The sequence below is a fragment of the Erythrolamprus reginae genome, chromosome 1 (assembly GCF_031021105.1).
Source record: "Erythrolamprus reginae isolate rEryReg1 chromosome 1, rEryReg1.hap1, whole genome shotgun sequence".
NCBI lineage: Eukaryota > Metazoa > Chordata > Lepidosauria > Squamata > Dipsadidae > Erythrolamprus > Erythrolamprus reginae.
Window position 1 is genome coordinate 377,005,739 of NC_091950.1, and position 18,048 is coordinate 377,023,786.

The window sequence follows — 18,048 nt, forward strand, 5'->3', positions numbered from 1 at the left end:
AGAGTATTAATTTAGAATCTAATGTTTCTCTATAACATCCCTACATTCCTCGATTGGCAAACTGTTTGGACTGTCACCCATGCCCCAGTCACCTCATGATTAGATCAGAATAACAGAGTTAGAAGAGAAATTGAATGTCTTCTAGTCCAAACTCCTCTCAAGCCTCTGGCGCCTTGGGGGGGCAAAAATGGGCTTACCAGGCCCACTGGAAGTCAGGAAATAGGCTGTTTCCGGTCTCAGAAGCTCCTCCGGGGAGGTGGGGGAGGCTATTTATTTATTTATTTACTTACTTACTTACTTACTTACTTACTTACTTACTTACTTACTTATTTAGTCCAATACACAATGAGGGTTTTAGTGGGTATATATCTATATACACATAGTAAAATACATGATGAAGGTTATAGAGGAGATACTGCTCCAGGCTCCAGAAAAGCCTCTGAACCCTGGGGAGGGCAAAAAAAGGCCTCCTTCTGTTTCTTGAACTTATCTTCTGGAATATTGGCCAAAGGTGGGTTCCTCCGGGTTCAGACCAGTTCACCCAAACCAGTAGCAAGCTGCTGGTGATGTCACGATGAAGTCACTGAACCAGTTCTGTTGGTACTGGCTGTGGGTGCCATCTTTTTTTGAATTTTTCAAAACTTTTTTTTCTTCTGCACAAAAGCTGAGTTTCCGGCATTGTGCATGCATCACCATCTTTGTTTCCAGCTTTTTTTAAAAAATGGATTTTTCTGCACTGCGTATGCAAAGTATGCATGAGCCCTCAAGGTGCAGCCACATGGTGTAGGAGGAAGCAAACTGGTAGCGAGGTACGTTAGAACCCACCCCTGACATTGGCTATTCCTGCCAGTCTGGTTTATCTGCAAATTTGATGAGTTCTCCTTCTACCCCCTCAGCTAAGTCATTGATGAAGATATTGAAAAGTACTGGGCCTAAGGCAGAGCCTTGGGTAACTCACTGCATACTTCCCTTCATTGTAGATGGTTTCCATTTCACAAAAACAGTGGCATTTTTGCCCTCCCCCAGCCCCCAGGAGCACTCTGCAGACCTCCCAAACTATTTCTGCACCCATTTTTGAATGGGGTTGGGCTTCAGATGGCCAAAAATGGCTGTAGTCCATGTATAAGATGCACCATTTCCATTCTCGTTTGGGAGGGGGGGAAGTGTGTCTTATACTCTGAAAGATACAATAAATATAAATTCTGGTTCTCTATATAGATGAGCATATGAAGACAGATTTTTCAGAAAAACGTTAGCCAGAATACTGCAGTTCTGTGAACCATTTTTAGAACAGTCACAGGATAAAAAACAATAGGATCAATGAATGGTTTGGATTGCTCTCAAAACACAGATGTACTGGATATGATAGCAAGAAATAGGAGCTTAAAATTATTTGTGATGAACTGAAATGTTAATTTTCTAAATGAAAATGCAGGATATATGATAAAATAATGATTAGCAAAGGCTTATTTAATCAGAAATTAGGCTTTACTAGAGCAGAAGTTTGGCACATTTAAAACCTAATCCTGATTCAACAGCATCTGCAGACAAATTGATCTGGGCTGTGTAATGCTGGCACCAGCAATAGTTTGCACGTATAACCAAACCTCTATAATGATGCAGATGGCATGTCTCTTTTTGCTTATTACATTGGAAAACAGCTACCAAGTCTGAGTAAAACTATAAAAGGTGATAAAACACAAAATAAAAGTTAGATAGTTTAACTTGTAAGTACTTTTGCTATTGGACCACATAGTAAACAATAGAATTGCATTATCTATAATAGCTTTTATTTGTGACCTCTTTCTGCAGAAAATAGATGAATATCTAAAGAAACAAAATTTTACTAAAGATTGCAGAGCCGAAACAGATTATGAATGGATTTATAACAATAAGGGAAATTTGTGAAACTATAAAAAAGATTTAACCAGGAAAAGATGCCTGGAACTAGATGGTTCATTATTTGTACTATAGATTCTTATAAATAGATTCTTATTATTAAATGTTTTGAGGATTAACTTTTACAATTTTTTCAAAATACAATGAAGTCTATCTTACGGGAAGGAAAGATGCCAGAGAGCTTGAAAGAGGCTAAAATAACACCAATACCAGTGATGGGCTCTTACCAGTACGGTTAAGTACACAGAACTGGTAGAAAAAAATTGAATTTCTTTCTTTTTTTCCCTTCCGGGCTCTGGGTATGTTTTTCCTATCTCAGTAAATGTGGTTGAATGTGTATAATTTTAGAAGAGCTGTGTGTGAATTTGTGTGTGTACATACACATACAGTTTATATAGTACATAATGTATATTTTTGTGTGCCTGTGTGTAATATGTATGTACACATATGGCATATATACATAGAATTAAATAGTATATTTTGGATGTTCAATAATAGAACATTGACAGGGAAATTGTATTTCTTTGAGGCGAGGAGAGGCCGGGCACCCTAAGCCTAACCTAAACCCTTGACATTAGTGATGTCAAGTTGGCCACTTTTAAGCCAGTTACATGACCTTTAAGCCACTCCCGGTCACATGATTGTCAAGTCACTCCCACCTGGTCACATGGCTGGCACGCCACACCCACAAAATAAGCCACACCCACAGTGTGGTAGTAAAAGTTTTTGCAGCCCTTCACTGAACGATACTAATGAGGGACAAGATTTGACTAAAAAAAACCTATAGGCCTATAGAATTGTTTATTTATTGGTCAAATGTATATGGCTGCCCACTTTATGGGAAGTGATTCTGGGTAATGTACAACAATCCAGTACAACAGTAAATGTAAAAAACAAAAGGGAGCCTAAAACCATTATACAATAATTATTTCTAAGCAGCATAAAAACTGTAATGACTGTAACTAAAACAAGGGAAAAAATAGCATAGTACAGAAAGAGACGTTAATAATAATAAAGCCATCTCATGAGTTTGCCTATCTCCAAGCATCTCCTTCTGGCATTACCAGGTTTTGAGGAATCTTTGAAAGTTCAGGAATGATGAAGCTGACTTCATCTCTGAGGGGAAAGGAGGAGATTTTATAAAGCAGGCACCGCAGCAGAAAATGCCTGTCGCTTAGGGTCTACCACAGTGATGGCGAACCAGATGCATGCAGAGCCATATCTGCTGGCACGTGAGTATTTGCCTTAGCTCAGCTCCAATGTGCATGTGTGTGCCGGCCAGCTGATTTTTGGCTTGCACAGAGGCTCTGGGAGGGCATTTTGGACTTCCAGAGAGCCTCCGGAGGGTGGGGGAGGGCATTTTTACCCTCTCCTGGCTCCAGGGAAGCCTTTGGAGCCTGGGGAGGGCAAAACCTACTGGGCCCATCAGAAGTTGGGAAACAGGCCATTTTTGCCCTCAAGAGGGCCTACGTGGGGGAAGTTGTTTTCGCCTGGCCCAGGCATTGAATTATGGGTGTGGGCACTCACGCATGCGCAATAATGCACACCCACGCTCTTTCAGCACCCGAGGAAAAAAAGGTTCACCACCACTAGTCTACCACATGTAGTTCTCTAGACAACAGAATCTGTATCATACCTATTCTATTGGATTTGGTGGGATAGGCAGATAAATTTGGGAAGAGGCAGTCCCTCAAATAACTGAATGCATTACACTACTTTACAGGTCAACAGCAGCCCCTTGAATTGGACCTGGGAATAAACTGGTAACTAATGTAGTTTGTGCAGCAGAGATGTGCTGTGTGGTCTACCAGTTATGCAATGCACACATAACTGCTTGCAATCTGCCCCTGAAGAATAGCCAGAAACTTCCTACAGTGTTCCCTCGATTTTCTCAGGGGATGCATTCCGAGACCGCCCGCGAAAATCGAATCTCCGCGAAGTAGAGATGCGGAAGTAAATACACTATTTTTGGCTATGAACAGTGTCACAAGCCTTCCCGTAACACTTTAAACTCCTAAATTACAATTTCCCATCCCCTTAGCAACCATTTAGATTATTACTCACCATGTTTATTTATTAAAGTTTATTTCAAAAAATATTTATTAAAGGCGGATTAAACTTTGGCGATGACATATGACGTCATCGGGCAGGAAAAACCGTGGTATAGGGGGGGAAAACGCAAAGTATTTTTAAATTAATATTTTTGAAAAACCGTAGTACAGTGATCCCCCGTTTATTGCGTCCCCAACCATTGCGAACAGGGTACTTCGCTATTTTTCAACCCGGAAGTCAAAAATACCATCTACGCATGCGTGCCGGGCACGCATGCGTAGATGGCAGCGGCTTCCCTGGGTCTTCCCCCTCTTGCTGGCGTCAGCGAGGAGTTTCCCCACCGCCCACGCAAACTCCTCGCTGCCGCCCGCCCTTCGCCCGCCCACGCCGTTCATTCTCGCCGCTTTTGAGCTGAGTCCGGGAGCGAATTCGCTCCCGGACTCAGCTCAAAAGCGCCGATAGCAAGCGGCAAGGAACGGCTTGTCTCGGCGCTTTCGAGCTGAGTCCGGTCAGCTCGAAAGCGCCGAGACAAGCCGTTCCTTGCCGCTTGGTATCGCCGGTTTTGAGCTGAGTCCGGAAGCGAATTCGCTTCCGGACTCAGCTCAAAACCGCCGATAGCAAGCGGCAAGGAACGGCTTGTCTCGGCGCTTTCGAGCTGAGTCCGGTCAGCTCGAAAGCGCCGAGACAAGCCGTTCCTTGCCGCTTGGTATCGCCGGTTTTGAGCTGAGTCCGGAAGCGAATTCGCTTCCGGACTCAGCTCAAAACCGCCGATAGCAAGCGGCAAGGAACGGCTTGTCTCGGCGCTTTCGAGCTGAGTCCGGTCAGCTCGAAAGCGCCGAGACAAGCCGTTCCTTGCCGCTTGGTATCGCCGGTTTTGAGCTGAGTCCGGAAGCGAATTCGCTTCCGGACTCAGCTCAAAACCGCCGATAGCAAGCGGCAAGGAACGGCTTGTCTCGGCGCTTTCGAGCTGAGTCCGGTCAGCTCGAAAGCGCCGAGACAAGCCGTTCCTTGCCGCTTGGTATCGCCGGTTTTGAGCTGAGTCCGGAAGCGAATTCGCTTCCGGACTCAGCTCAAAACCGCCGATAGCAAGCGGCAAGGAACGGCTTGTCTCGGCGCTTTCGAGCTGAGTCCGGTCAGCTCGAAAGCGCCGAGACAAGCCGTTCCTTGCCGCTTGGTATCGCCGGTTTTGAGCTGAGTCCGGAAGCGAATTCGCTTCCGGACTCAGCTCAAAAGCGCCGAGAGCCAGCGCCCCCCGGACCCCCAACCCGGGTTTGGGGGGCTGCTAGGAAGCCCTCCATGCCGGCGGCAAACAGCCGCCCCGCCCCCAATCTTCGGCTCCTCGCTAGCGCTGTGGGAGTAAAAACGCCATCTGCACATGCGCAGATGGTGTTTTTACTTCCGCAGCGCTACTTCGCGAAAACCCGCTCGTTGCGGGGGGTCCTGGAACGGAACCCTCGCAATGAGCGGGGGTCTACTGTATAGCCATTTCGCGAAGTTCGAACGCACGAAAATCGAGGGAACACTGTACGTACTGCAGAAAGCCATATAAAACAATAAAACAATAAAAAACCTTAATTTAAAGGCATTCATCCATTCAGCCGGACAAGATGGTCCAGGCCTACCGTAAAAGCCATGTTTTTACAGCCTTTTGGAAGGCCAGGAAGGTGGGGATCATGTGGATCTTATGGGAGAGTTGATTCTAGACCCGGAGCCACCACAGAGAAGGCCGTCCCACATAATCCTGCCAGCCGACACTGTCTGGCCAAAGGAACCTTGAGAAGACCAACTCTGTGGGCCCTAACCAGTCTCTGAGAGATATGTGGCATAATGCGGTCCTGTACATAATCTGGTCCTAATCCATGTAGGGTTTTAAAGGTGGTAACCAACATCATGAATTGTGTCTGGAGACCTATTGGGAGCCAATGCAGTTTGCAGACTGTTGGTGTAACCTGCATGGCTGTGTTTTGGACCAGCTGTAGTCTCCGAACACTTTTCAAAGATAGAGCGCATTTATGTAATGCCAGCAAGATCAGAGCCAAATAAATTGTCTGTGTGGGGTGGTGGGGATAGTGATGATCTGAAGGGCAGGCACTAGAACAGAAAGGACCTCCTTCTGATGTCCTGCCAGATGGCCCTTATTTAATGGGTGTGATTCATAACATATCAATCCTCCTTTCTGACTTGAAATAATATATAAGACATTGATGGGAGACCCAAATGGCAGGGGAACAATTTCAAGCAGGGAAGCCATAGGCTTGCTTCACAAGAATGCATCTGAATGAGTTGTTATTGGACAACCTGTATGGCTATCAGGGCTGAAAAGGTTCTTTACCTATGCAGTGGGGCTAAAAGCTTATGAAACAGCATTCAGTGATTAGACAGAGATTCATATTATCCAACTGATAACCTCCACTAATTATTATTGTGCTGATATTAAGTACGGGCTGGTTGGTACAACCAGAAAGGCATTTATATAAACTGCAAGAATAAAGATTATAAATCCTTGGCTAGAAGCATCCTCTCTCTCTCCCACCCCATCCCAATCTGGAACGTTTAAAATAGAAACATGCATAATGCTGTAAGTAATTCCACATTCCTTTTAATTTATCTGGGTTACAGCAACATTTTCTATCATATGTACATCTTTTCACTTTGCCATATGGACAGTTAGATCCCGGGATTTAAAAGTATTTACTGAATTAATGGTAGCAGGGAGTGTAAGGGAGGACATTTAAAAATGTGACAATTTAAATTATCTAGATCTGAATTGGGGGGAGGATGTTGCAACATTATCTGGATAATATATTGGCTTTCATAAAGAGACACCCTCACATGTTTTAACAATAAATGGCTCTAGCATCTGACGACAGATTTTCTAAACGGTAAGGCCGTGCGTGTTCATTTCAGAAACATCTGTATTTTGTCATTACTGAGTAGTTTAACAGTATTAAATTGTGACTGGCATTTGATCTAGATTTATCGTAACTTGCTGCCTGGTGTTGTTTGGGATTGGAAGATTAAGCAAAGGTGATACTTTACAAAATTTCCTCCAAAAGGATAACAGAACTATTTTTTTAACAATTATGTAAAAAGATATAAAAACATGCTTAGATTCTTTCCTATTCCATCTTAAGATCATGTATGAATTGCAGGCTCTGATTTCGGGGGCCCTTTTATGCAACCTTGGTTTGTGTTGCTGATTAGCATACTTATCCCAAACTATCTTCTGTGGGAAAAGCAACAGAAAAAGACTTATCAATACTATATAGCGTTTACTGATAAGAAAAGTGAAAAACTGGAGAGGTGCAATGAAATGTATGAGTCTGCGGAGAGGGGCGGCATACAAATCCAATAAATAATAATAATAATAATAATAATAATAATAATAATAATAATAATGTGGTCACCTCATTATTTGCTGCTAAAGGTTACATGTATTATACAGTATATTACATATTTTTAAAATATCACTGCATTTACTGATATTTTGGAATAATAACACATTGACACAGCCTCTTTGCCAAGATGTTCCACTTATGTGATGTTGCTACGTATTTTCAACCCACTGCTAAGGCACCCTGAAGAGGGCTAGAGGTGTTTTACTATAGAAACAATATTTTCCACACAATACCACAATGCATTGTATGCAAATAATCTAGGAGGGTGGCAAGGGGGGAAGCTTGAGATGTTGGATACACTCAGTTCTTGTTGTGGCTATTTTGTGACAATAACCCCTTCTGTCCAGTCATTTGCCTCTCTGCTTTCTACAATAACAATTCAATTATAAGAGAAATAATTAATTGTCATTTTTTGCAGACACTTATTTGTGGTTCTCTCTCTCTCTCTTTTGCCTTTTTTATGGTTGGGTCAAATTAAAATGAGTTATGCTTCTGCCAAGAAACTATACAATCCAAAGCACCCAATAGGTAAATGCTGCACACAGCCATTCCAGTGCTAGAATATCATTTGGCATTTGGGTGAATGCAGTGGAATGTGTGGTCTGGGATTGGGATGGAGAATGCACAGGAAGCCGCCCTTTACATTCACCATTGCTCTGGCTGCAAACCTTGGCTTTTGCAACAGTTTTATTTGCTGCATTTGAGGGATACTCAACAGGCTATCCTACAAACACTCAGCAATAGCCCTATCTTGAAGTACAATTTTAAAAAATGCTCTGTGGCTGCTTCTTGGCTGCAAAATCCAGATAACCTTGAGATGACACCCCAAAGATACAAAACTCCACCTCTTTAGTGCCATCTAGTGTTCAAACTTTGATCAAATACCAGTCAACAATCTTTGGGTGCTCTCCGACCAGCTTGGTGGTTTTCTTGCAGGCTTTTTCTTACCAAACTAGGTAACATCATCATCACTAGTACTGATGATCTTATCTAGTTTGGTAATGAGACATTTGCAAGAAAACCATCAAGCTCAGAGAGCACCAAGAAACTCACAGTTCAACTCTGGTTGATTTATCTTGCTTCCTGCATCTTGCTTGCTTTGCTTATATAGTCATCTTGTCTTTTTGTCCTGGATAGTTCACTTATTACTGTGTTGTTCTTGCTGGATGACTAAGCAGACTTATATTGGACACTCCAAGTTGCTAAAAAACAGAAGGATAAGATAGTATTCTATGTCTTACTACAACCAAAGAATTTACTGCAGAACAGTAGTACCCCAGCACCACCTTCTGGACATGACCCAACAGGACTGGCAGCATGACTCCTGAACAATATTCTCAAGATCTATATTTCTTCTTCTGGCCCTCGGCACCTCACTGGCCAGAATTGATCCAACAGGTTTTGAACCTATGAATTAAACACCATTAAATGGTCTAAGAAAACATATATGGCTACACTCCTTCCATTCAATTCTTGCCATAAGTTACCCAGCAAGGTAACTAAATAAAACTCATGTAGGGTCCTTGGTACTCTCTGAGGTTGTTTTCTTGCAGACATTTCATTACCAAACAAGGTAACATCATCACTGCTAGAAAGGAACAGGGTTTGCTCTCATTTTATATTCAAATGCCTTGCCTTCTCAATATTGGTAGGAACAGACTTAGTCTGTTATTTACTCTTAGTTTGCTTGACTTAGTAGTTCCTTGATTGGATATTGTTTACTTCTCGATGTCTGGTGTACTTGTTTGACGTTAATTCCTATTCACATGAATGTTGTTAGTAAGGAGGTATTTTGGTCTTTTTATTTATTTATTAAATTTGTATGCCGCCCCTCTCCGCAGACTCGGGGCGGCTCACAACAGCAACAGAAAACAATATATAATACAAATTCAATAATTAGAAAGCTAAAAACCCATAATTTAAAAAAACATGCACACAACATCAGTGTTCCCTCTAATTTTTTTGGGGGGTGGGCGGAAAAGTATAGTGTCTGAGCGGCAGTCCCTTCGGGACTGGGCGGCACAGAAATAATAAATAAATAAATAAACAAACAAACAAATAAAAAACCCACCCTGTTTTGCCTCAGAGAATTTCAAATTAAAATTCTGTACTCTGTGTCTATAACAGTGAGCTCATAATAGGGCAACTCTATCAATATCAAAATGCCACTTAAATAGTTGAGCTAATTTCAAACTAGATTTTGATTTTCTTTCTCTCTTCCTTACTCCCATTCTTTTTCTTTCTCTTTTCCTTCCTCTTTTTTCTATCTGTTTCTCTCTCTTCCTCTCTTCCTCTCTCTCTCCTTCCCTCTCACTTTTTCCCTCTCAGCTTCTGGGCAGGTTTGGAAAACTCTGAGTTGATGATGATTTTTAAGTGAGCGATTGCTCACTGCTCAGCTTAGAGGGAACTATGCACAACATCCCATACATAAACAGTATAGGCCTGGGGAAGATATTTTTGTTTTGCTTTGGCTTTTTGATTGTCGTTTTTTGAATGGTATGTAGTAGTTGCTGTCTTTACGTGCCAGAGGAGACCCAGTTTCATATTTTTAGTATACTATTGGCCCATGAATATTTTGTGTAAATGGCTGATAGGCACGATTACCATGATCTAAAGATCGATTGATTGATCAATCAATCAATGGAGAGCCACGGTGGCTCAGTGGCTTAATGATGCTGGAGAAAGTCTCTGCCAACCCTTGGGCTCTTGTCGGTTGCTGGGAGTTATGTGGTAGAAGACAGTCCCGAAAATAGTCTGACCCAAAGCCATGTAGGGCTTTAAAGGTGGTAACCAACACCTTGAATTTATTTATTTATTCATTATTTGGATTTCTATGCTTCCCTTCTCCTTAGACTCAGGGCGGCTTACAAATTGTGTCCGGAGACTGATTGGGAGCCAATGCAGCTCACGCGACTGCATTCTGGACCAGTTGTAGTTCCTGAACGCTTTTCAAGGGTAGCCCCATGTAGAGCATATTGTAGTAGTTTAACTGCGAGGTGATAAGGGCATGAGTGACTGTAAGAAGGACCTCTTGATCCAGAAAGAGTTGCAATTGATGCGCAAGGCAAACCTGTGTAAAGGTCCCCCTAGTGACAGCTGAAAGATGTTGTTCTAGATTCAGCTGAGAATCCAGGAGGACACCCAAATTGCAAGCCTTTTCTGAGGGGAGCAGCTTTCCTCCCCCCCAGAACCATAGATGGACAGTCAGTAGGGTCCTATGTAGGGAATATCCACAGCCACTCGGTCTTGTCAAGGTTAAGTTTGAGTCAGTTAACTCCTATCCAGCCTCCAGACACCAGCACATCACACCAACTGCTTCACTGAGCTGATATGGGATGGAGATGTACAGCTGGGTATCATCAACATATTGCTGGTACCTCACCGTATGCCATGAGATGATCTCACCCAGTGGTTTCATGTTGATGTTAAATAGGAGAGGAGAGAACGCCGAACCTGTGACACCCCACAAAGGAGTGGCCTAGGAGTCGACCTCTGTCTCCTACCAACACTGACTGCGACTGACTGGAGAGCTAGGAGAAGAACCACCGCAACATGGTGCCTCCCACACCCAACTCCCCTAGCCGTCGCAGGATACCATGGTTAATGGTATCAAAAGCTGCTGAGAAGTCAAGAAGCACCAGGATAGAGGAATGGCCCCTACTCTGGGCTTGCCGGAGATCATCCATCAGTGTGACCAAAGCAGTTTCTGTGCTGTAGCCGGGCCTAAAGCCCGACTGAAAAGGGTCTAAATAAGCATGCACGGAAGCAAAATAACTCACTGAAACACAGGTGCACCTGCGGCTCCGTGCGCGATTTTACTATCTCCACAGGTGCAGCAGCAAAATCGCCCTGGCCCCACAAGCACTTACGAGCTGCAGCGGCGAGCGCAATCTAGCGTTCCGGCTCGTACCCCATCGCTGGAGAAGGGGCATTGGCCTTACCTGATATACCTCTTCTCCGAGTGGTGGATATAGCAGCTAGTCCTTCTCAAGGTCAACTCCTATTGTTGGCCTACAAAGTTGGAGTACATATTTAGTAGTGTTTGGCACACCGAAGTCTGTCGCTTCGCTTCTTCATTCAAGCTATCAGCCATGGCAATGGGGCGGCACCCGATCAACTTGAAAGGCTCAGCTGAACCAACGAGCAGACAGATTCAACCCATTCCTAGATGCTATATCCATTACTTGGAGAAGAGACATATCAGGTAAGACCAATGCCCCGGTTCTGTCCAGCATGCATGAGACAGTAGCTTGGTGGCACGTGGTTCAAAGAACCGGTACCAGCGACAGTGCAAGGCTCTGCCCACCTACCTGGATGTCGGTTATTTCCTGGTTTTAACCATCTGTGCATGCCCAAAGGGTCAAAAATCGGATGTGACATCAGCGTGTGCACGTACTTCCGAACCGGTAGAGAAGGTAAATAAAGTTCACCACTGTATTGAGCCACTCCGAGTCTTCAGAGAGGGGCGGCATACAAATCTAATAAATAATAATAATAATAATAATAATTATTATTATTATTAATAATAATAATATAATAATAATAATAATAATAATTATAAATTATAAACTAGCTAACAACACTTTAGCCTAGTGTTTTGCATGAAACCTATAAGATTATAGTGCTTCTAAATACGTCACACATGTAATGAACAGATGAGGGCACTCTCCAGCAGTGGGTTGCTCCCAGTTCAGCTCAGTTCTGTGAACCGGTAGTGGTAGCGGCAAGAGGCTCCACCACCCCCACCTGGGACGCTTCTGTGCATGTACAGAAGCGTCTCACACACACACAAGTGCATATGCACAAGCCAGTAGCAACGGGTTTTAGAACCTACTACTGGCACTATCCAGTTATTTTTGACTACTACTAGTTCTCATTTTTATTGCTAAAGGAAGGTGATAATATTCATGGGGTACTTTCAGAGAGATTTGCAAATTTCAATTGTTTCATAATGTAACCCACTTATTTTTTTTGGTAGATAAAATCATTTAATACTCATTTTGTGATAATCAATGCATTTCTGAGCTAATTTTAATAAACTAGACCCTGTAATGATAATATTATTATAATTTCAGTTATTCTTTAACAAAAGAAAGCTTGGCTACCATAGAAAACAAATCTTGACTGACAAACATTGTAAGGATTTTAGCACAAATATAGCAATGAAATTTGACCTAGAGAAATGTGCTACAATAGCAATCCTGAATGTCATACCAAAACATTGTAAAAACAGCAATTAGAAAATATTTGCATTGACAAAATTTCCATCTGAGTAATAGTGGACTAGATTCAAAGAGAATTAAAAGTCTTGGTTAGGAAGATCAGAAAAACAATGACGATGAATCATGCCCTTTCCACATGCAGCAATGTTGACAGATAATACTTACCCAAGAAAATAGGTGGGTGTGAAAGTTTGTAAGTACATCAGAAGTTGAAAAAGAAAAAAGGACATTGGAAGATTATCTCAAGGGCTGTAAAAAAATGCACTGAAGTTAGTATACTATGAAGGCTTACTGAGTACTGGAGAGACCCAACAGGTTTCCAAGAAAGACAAAATGAGACAAAGTAAAAGATAACAAAGCCAGTATTTTTTTTAAAGCAGGCCAAGCAGATAACAAGACCTGGCAATGGATAAGAACAGGAAAGTTGAAGAAAGAAAGAGAGGAGCACATTCTGATTGCACAAGACCACTTCTTAAGACAAATGCATACAAAGCCAGAGTTGGGAAGAAGACAAGCCTCTGCCACATGATACACCAGATGAATAATTAACAATTACTATCCAATTGTTAATTGGATAGTAAACATTGTTAATTGGGTAATCAACATTGTTAATTGGATAGTAAACATTGCAATGAGACAATAAAATAGAAGAGAATGAATTGGAGAAAACAACACAATATAAAGATAAAATATAAATAGAACAACTACGGTATGGTAAAATGAAGCAAAAATAATATCAATTGTAATAGGCACCTTGAGTGCAATTCCAAAAGTTTGCAAGAGTGCAATTGGTGAATCAGATGGAGTTATGTAAAGGTCTTCATAACCATACCTGACAACTGATCTTTTAGCAGGAATTGTAAGTCCAGGAAGACCTGAAGACTGTCTACCTACCATGAAGAGTATAAAGCTACCCCATCCAAGGTCAAAGATGGGATATCTTCAGATCTGACTGGCCCAATCACCACAGCCATTAAGTCTTGGGAGGACTGAATGGGAGATGGTTCCTCCACAACCAGGCTTTGAAGATTTTATAACAGAGATTACTCTGTAATTAAGAAAATAAAAGACAAAGATTTAACAAATGGATTTAATGTTAGACCTTGCAAGAAACAAAGAGACTGAAAAAAGTAATGTTTCTGTGCTAGAATTCAAAGAATCTAGCCAGGCATTTGAATTGGTGTTTCACATTTGTGGTGAAAATATTTGTGGTCCCTTGACACAAAAAATAAAGGACAGGAAAACTATAATATTCATAGACTGTTGTTCAAAATGTCTTTATTATTGAATTATTGGCACCTATTTGCCCTTGGCAGCTTAAGGTAGCTTATAAAATATAAAACCACATTAAAAACAATAAAAACTAATAAAAAGATTCAAATAAATAAAATCACCCCCCACCTCCTATCCCAGCGACAGATCACATGAGCCAATTAATGGGCTCCATCTTGCTTTGGATTCCCCAGGCCCACTGGCAGAACCAGGTCTTCAGCACCTTCTGGATGAGTATTAGAGTGGGGGCCATTCTAATCTCTAGGGGAATGATGTTCCAGAGAGAAGGAGGCTCCACAGAGAATAGTTGCACTTATCTTTTAATCAATAAGAGTGATGTATTTGAAAAATTCAAATTGTTCTGTGTCATGTAAAAAATAAGTTGAGCAATATATATATATATAATTATTGCCTGATAACAGGGAAGAATATTGCAACCAGAAATTTGAAAAATACTCGAACAAAAAAGATATAAAACATTAAAAAGTAAGTTTCAGCCCCGAGCAAAATGGGGTTGCAAAACAATAAATAAATAAAAGTTTGCTGTGTTGTAAGACTGCCAAACAATCTTTGAAGAGAAGCAACATAGCGACTTATTTGCAAGACTGTTTATAAACAAAAAGGTACAGATAAAGCCCCATCTAAGTTATGGAATGGGAAAAAATTGAAAAGTGTATAAGGTGCACCTACGTTTTCACTCTCTTTTGGTGGGTAAAAAGGTGTGTCTTATACTCCGAAAAGTATGGCATATTCTTTAATGGGAACATACAGTTTGCCTACTGGAACAAGAAACAAAGCACTGTAATCCTGTCATTTACAAAGATGGAATACAGGTAATCTTTACTTATTGACCACAATTGGGACCAGCAACTGTTGCTAAGCAACATAGTTGTTAATGTTAGTATACAGTATGTAAATATGACATGATCACATTGGATTTATTTATTAGATTTGTATGCCGCCTCTCTCCAAGGACTTGGCGTGGCTAGGACATTAATTCTGTTGTACAGTAGTCCCTCACCTATCGCTGGTGTTACGTTCCAGACCTGGCCGCGATAGGTGAAATCCGCGATGTGGAATTTATCAACTGATAGTACTTATTTAAGTATTTATATTGTAATTGTTTGGTAAGTTTTCATTGTTTTAAGTGTTTATAAACCCTTCCCACACAGTATTTATTTTAGATACAGTATTTAAATACAGTACTGTATTTACAATTTTAGTTTTTTGTTTTTTTTTAAACCTGCTGATCGAGTTCGGCGGGCTGTTTAAATCTGCCGATCGGCTTCCTCAGAAACCCGCGATGAAGTGAAGCCGCAGTAGGTGAAGCGCGGTATAGCGAGGGACTACTGTACTTCTAAAGTGAATTGCTGCAGGTTGCTAAGTACTATAGCACGTGACAGCTTTCTGCCAACTTGTTCACTTACATTTAACCATTGGTGGGGCAGTGATTAGAATGCAGTATTGCAGGCTAATTCTGCCCATAGTTGGGAGTTTGAGCCTGATGGGCTCAAGGTTGACTCAGTCTTCCATCCTACTGAAGTCAGTAAAGACAGGATCCAGATTGTTGGGGGTAATATGCTGACTTTGTAAATTGTACAGAGAGGGCTGTAAAGCACCGTGGAGTGATGTATAAGTCTAAATGCTACTGCTATTGCCTTTACTTATTGGAAACTGTCTGTGGCTTTAGATAATGCAAATTCTTGGATCTTCATGATTCTCTCCCCACCACCCCTCAATCTTTTGATCATGTTTTTGCCAGGTTTTTTTAAAGTATTAAATATTCAATAAATAGTGCATAAACGTACTATCCCCACTGCCTTTCCCACTCCCGCAGCATCTCAATACTGCTTGTATGACTGAATAATTACTCGTGTCTCCTGGATATCGTCTGGAATCCCACATTTTCCTCTGTGCATGTCATTGACAACTCAAAGGTTCTGCACCCCCCTTAGTAGACTTCCTCAATGGATCTGTTGGCCTCTGGAGTCACCTTAACTGGCATTTTCAAGGTATCTGAGAGGGGTGGGGAAATCGTCCTCCTACCCGGGGTTACGAAGCTTCACGCTGCCCTGAACCGCCCCAGCCTTTAAGTCAGCTTCTTAGAAGTTTCTTCCACGTTGTCAGAGCTGGGGATTTTCTGTGAGGAACTCCTCCAAAAGCGGGCGGGCACCGAGGGGAGGAGAGAAAGGGAGGAAAAGGCGTAATGCGGAGCAGAGGCGGCGCGCAAGGGCCCCCTTGGCACAATTGCCTGGCGCCTCAGTGAGGCTCGGGCCCTTCCCAAGCTGTTCCGCAGGCGACTCTTCGCCGGTCAGGCGGCGGCGGCGGCGGCACTCGGCGGGCAACCCGGCGTTTTTACCCGCCCTTGGCTCCCACCTTCTCCGGCCTTTGGCTGTGGACCCTAGCGCCCATGGCAACCGTTGCCTTGAGCCACCTGCGAGGCGCCGTGGGCAGGCAGCGACTCTGGAGGCACAGCCGCCTAAGGACACCCTGGGCGCCGCTCTTTTTCGGGCGCCGCAGCAGAAGCGACCGCGGGGAGCGAGTTGACCCGCGCGCTTTCTCCCTGAGGGGAAACTACGGGCAGCTGTGCGAGCGGGCAGCCCGGGAGCCCGGCCCGTTCTGGGGGGCCCTGGCACGAGAGACGCTGCAATGGGACACCCCACACCACACCGACTGCGAGTCGGATTTCGCGCAGGGCCGAATCCGCTGGTTCTTAGGCGGCCGATTAAATGTGGCGGGTAAGAGGCGCCTTTACTTGACGCGGGAAGAAACGGCAATGTGGCACCGGCTCCCTCGGCCCCTTTCTTTCTTTCTTTCCTTCCTTCCTTCCTTCCTTCCTTCCTTCCTTCCTTCCTTCCTTCCTTCCTTCCTTCCTTCCTTCCTTCCTTCCTCCAGGCGGGTCCGTTTGTTTATATTTAGCCTCCAGGTTTCGAAAGAGAAAGGCACAGTGGAAGCTCGGCTCTCCGGCATTTGGAAGTCACGCCCAAATTGGCTTCAGGCAAGTCACAGCCGAGTTATCTGCAATCCCGCACCCTCTAAACCGGAGTATTGGCGAAGCGGTGCAAAAAAAAGGGGGGGGGGACACGCAGTGACAGCACCCAAGTTTCATCCGACTATCCTTCCCCAAAAACCGGTCGGGGGTATGAATGCATTCTAAGAAGGCCTGACACGGCGCCGCAAAGCTTTGAGGCCGAGGCTGTACTTTTTTATGCAACAGTTTCGTTCAAAACACTCCACCCTTGCAGAGAGAGAGAGAGAAAGAGAGACTTGAAAAACCGATGTCGGTTACAATAGGTTGAATTCGGCTAATTTAAATACTAGCTTCTTATGCTTGATGGGTGCTAGAGCCAATAGGATTCACTGCGTGAGATAAGATGCAGAACAAAACTTTAAAATGCTTGATTACACTGTACAGTACATACTTAAGTTCTCAAGTACAGTAGGAGATTCCTAGAGGAAGGATGGGGATATAAACCAGTCGGTTAAAAATATGATTTAAATAATGCTAACATTCCAAAACCCTGTATGAAAATGAAATTCTAGCATTGAGAGCATTTTCTCTGTTGCTTAACGTGCTCTAATGTGATCATCTGTTCTGTATCTGACAACCCCACGTTTATAGAATGAATGCATAGCCTTTATTGTGTCACATACTGATTTAATTATATGGACTTACTGTACAGCTAAAATTATAGACCCCACAAAACAACTATTAAGGAAACTAAAGTGACAGTACTGAAATAGAAAATGAAATATAGAAGTACAGTATGTGGAAACTAAAATACTTAGGTGGGAAAAAGCAGCTTGTCTAGTTTGATAAAGACCTTTATTTAAAAGACTTCAGTACTTAAGTACTTAAGCACTAACATATTATTTTAATATACTATTAAGATTTTAAAAGTTAAAATTTGACACATCAAAGTATTTAAGAAATGTCATCAGTTTGAGTTTATTAAGATTGCTGCTAGGTTAAAAATGCTAGCTAGGCATTTTAGCTTCAGTTTCAATTGTTGTCTTCTGAAATCTACTACAGTGTATTACAATGTTAGTATAGCAACTTTCAACACCTCCTAGATTTCTTAAGGTTTTAATTTCAGTCTCTTTTGCTGGAGAAGGCTTATGGCACTACTTGCAATAAGTATTTGTTTTATGTTGATTTATTAATTCAATTGTAATGCTGCCTATTTCACTGTGAAGGCGACTCT

General features: G+C 42.5%; 1 protein-coding gene across 2 annotated transcripts in view; it reads left to right on the forward strand.

Moving 5' to 3' along the window:
• The first annotated feature begins 16,122 nt into the window (after positions 1-16,122).
• Positions 16,123-18,048, forward strand: part of ACSS1 (acyl-CoA synthetase short chain family member 1) — a 50,114-nt gene continuing 48,188 nt past the window's right edge. Inside the window, exon 1 of one of the 2 annotated variants that reach the window (XM_070734713.1) lies at positions 16,123-16,581. In XM_070734713.1, the coding sequence (XP_070590814.1) occupies positions 16,254-16,581 (328 nt within the window). In that variant the 5' untranslated portion in view covers positions 16,123-16,253. The remainder of the gene's footprint in view (positions 16,582-18,048) is intronic. The other variant, XM_070734710.1, reaches the window with a different exon arrangement.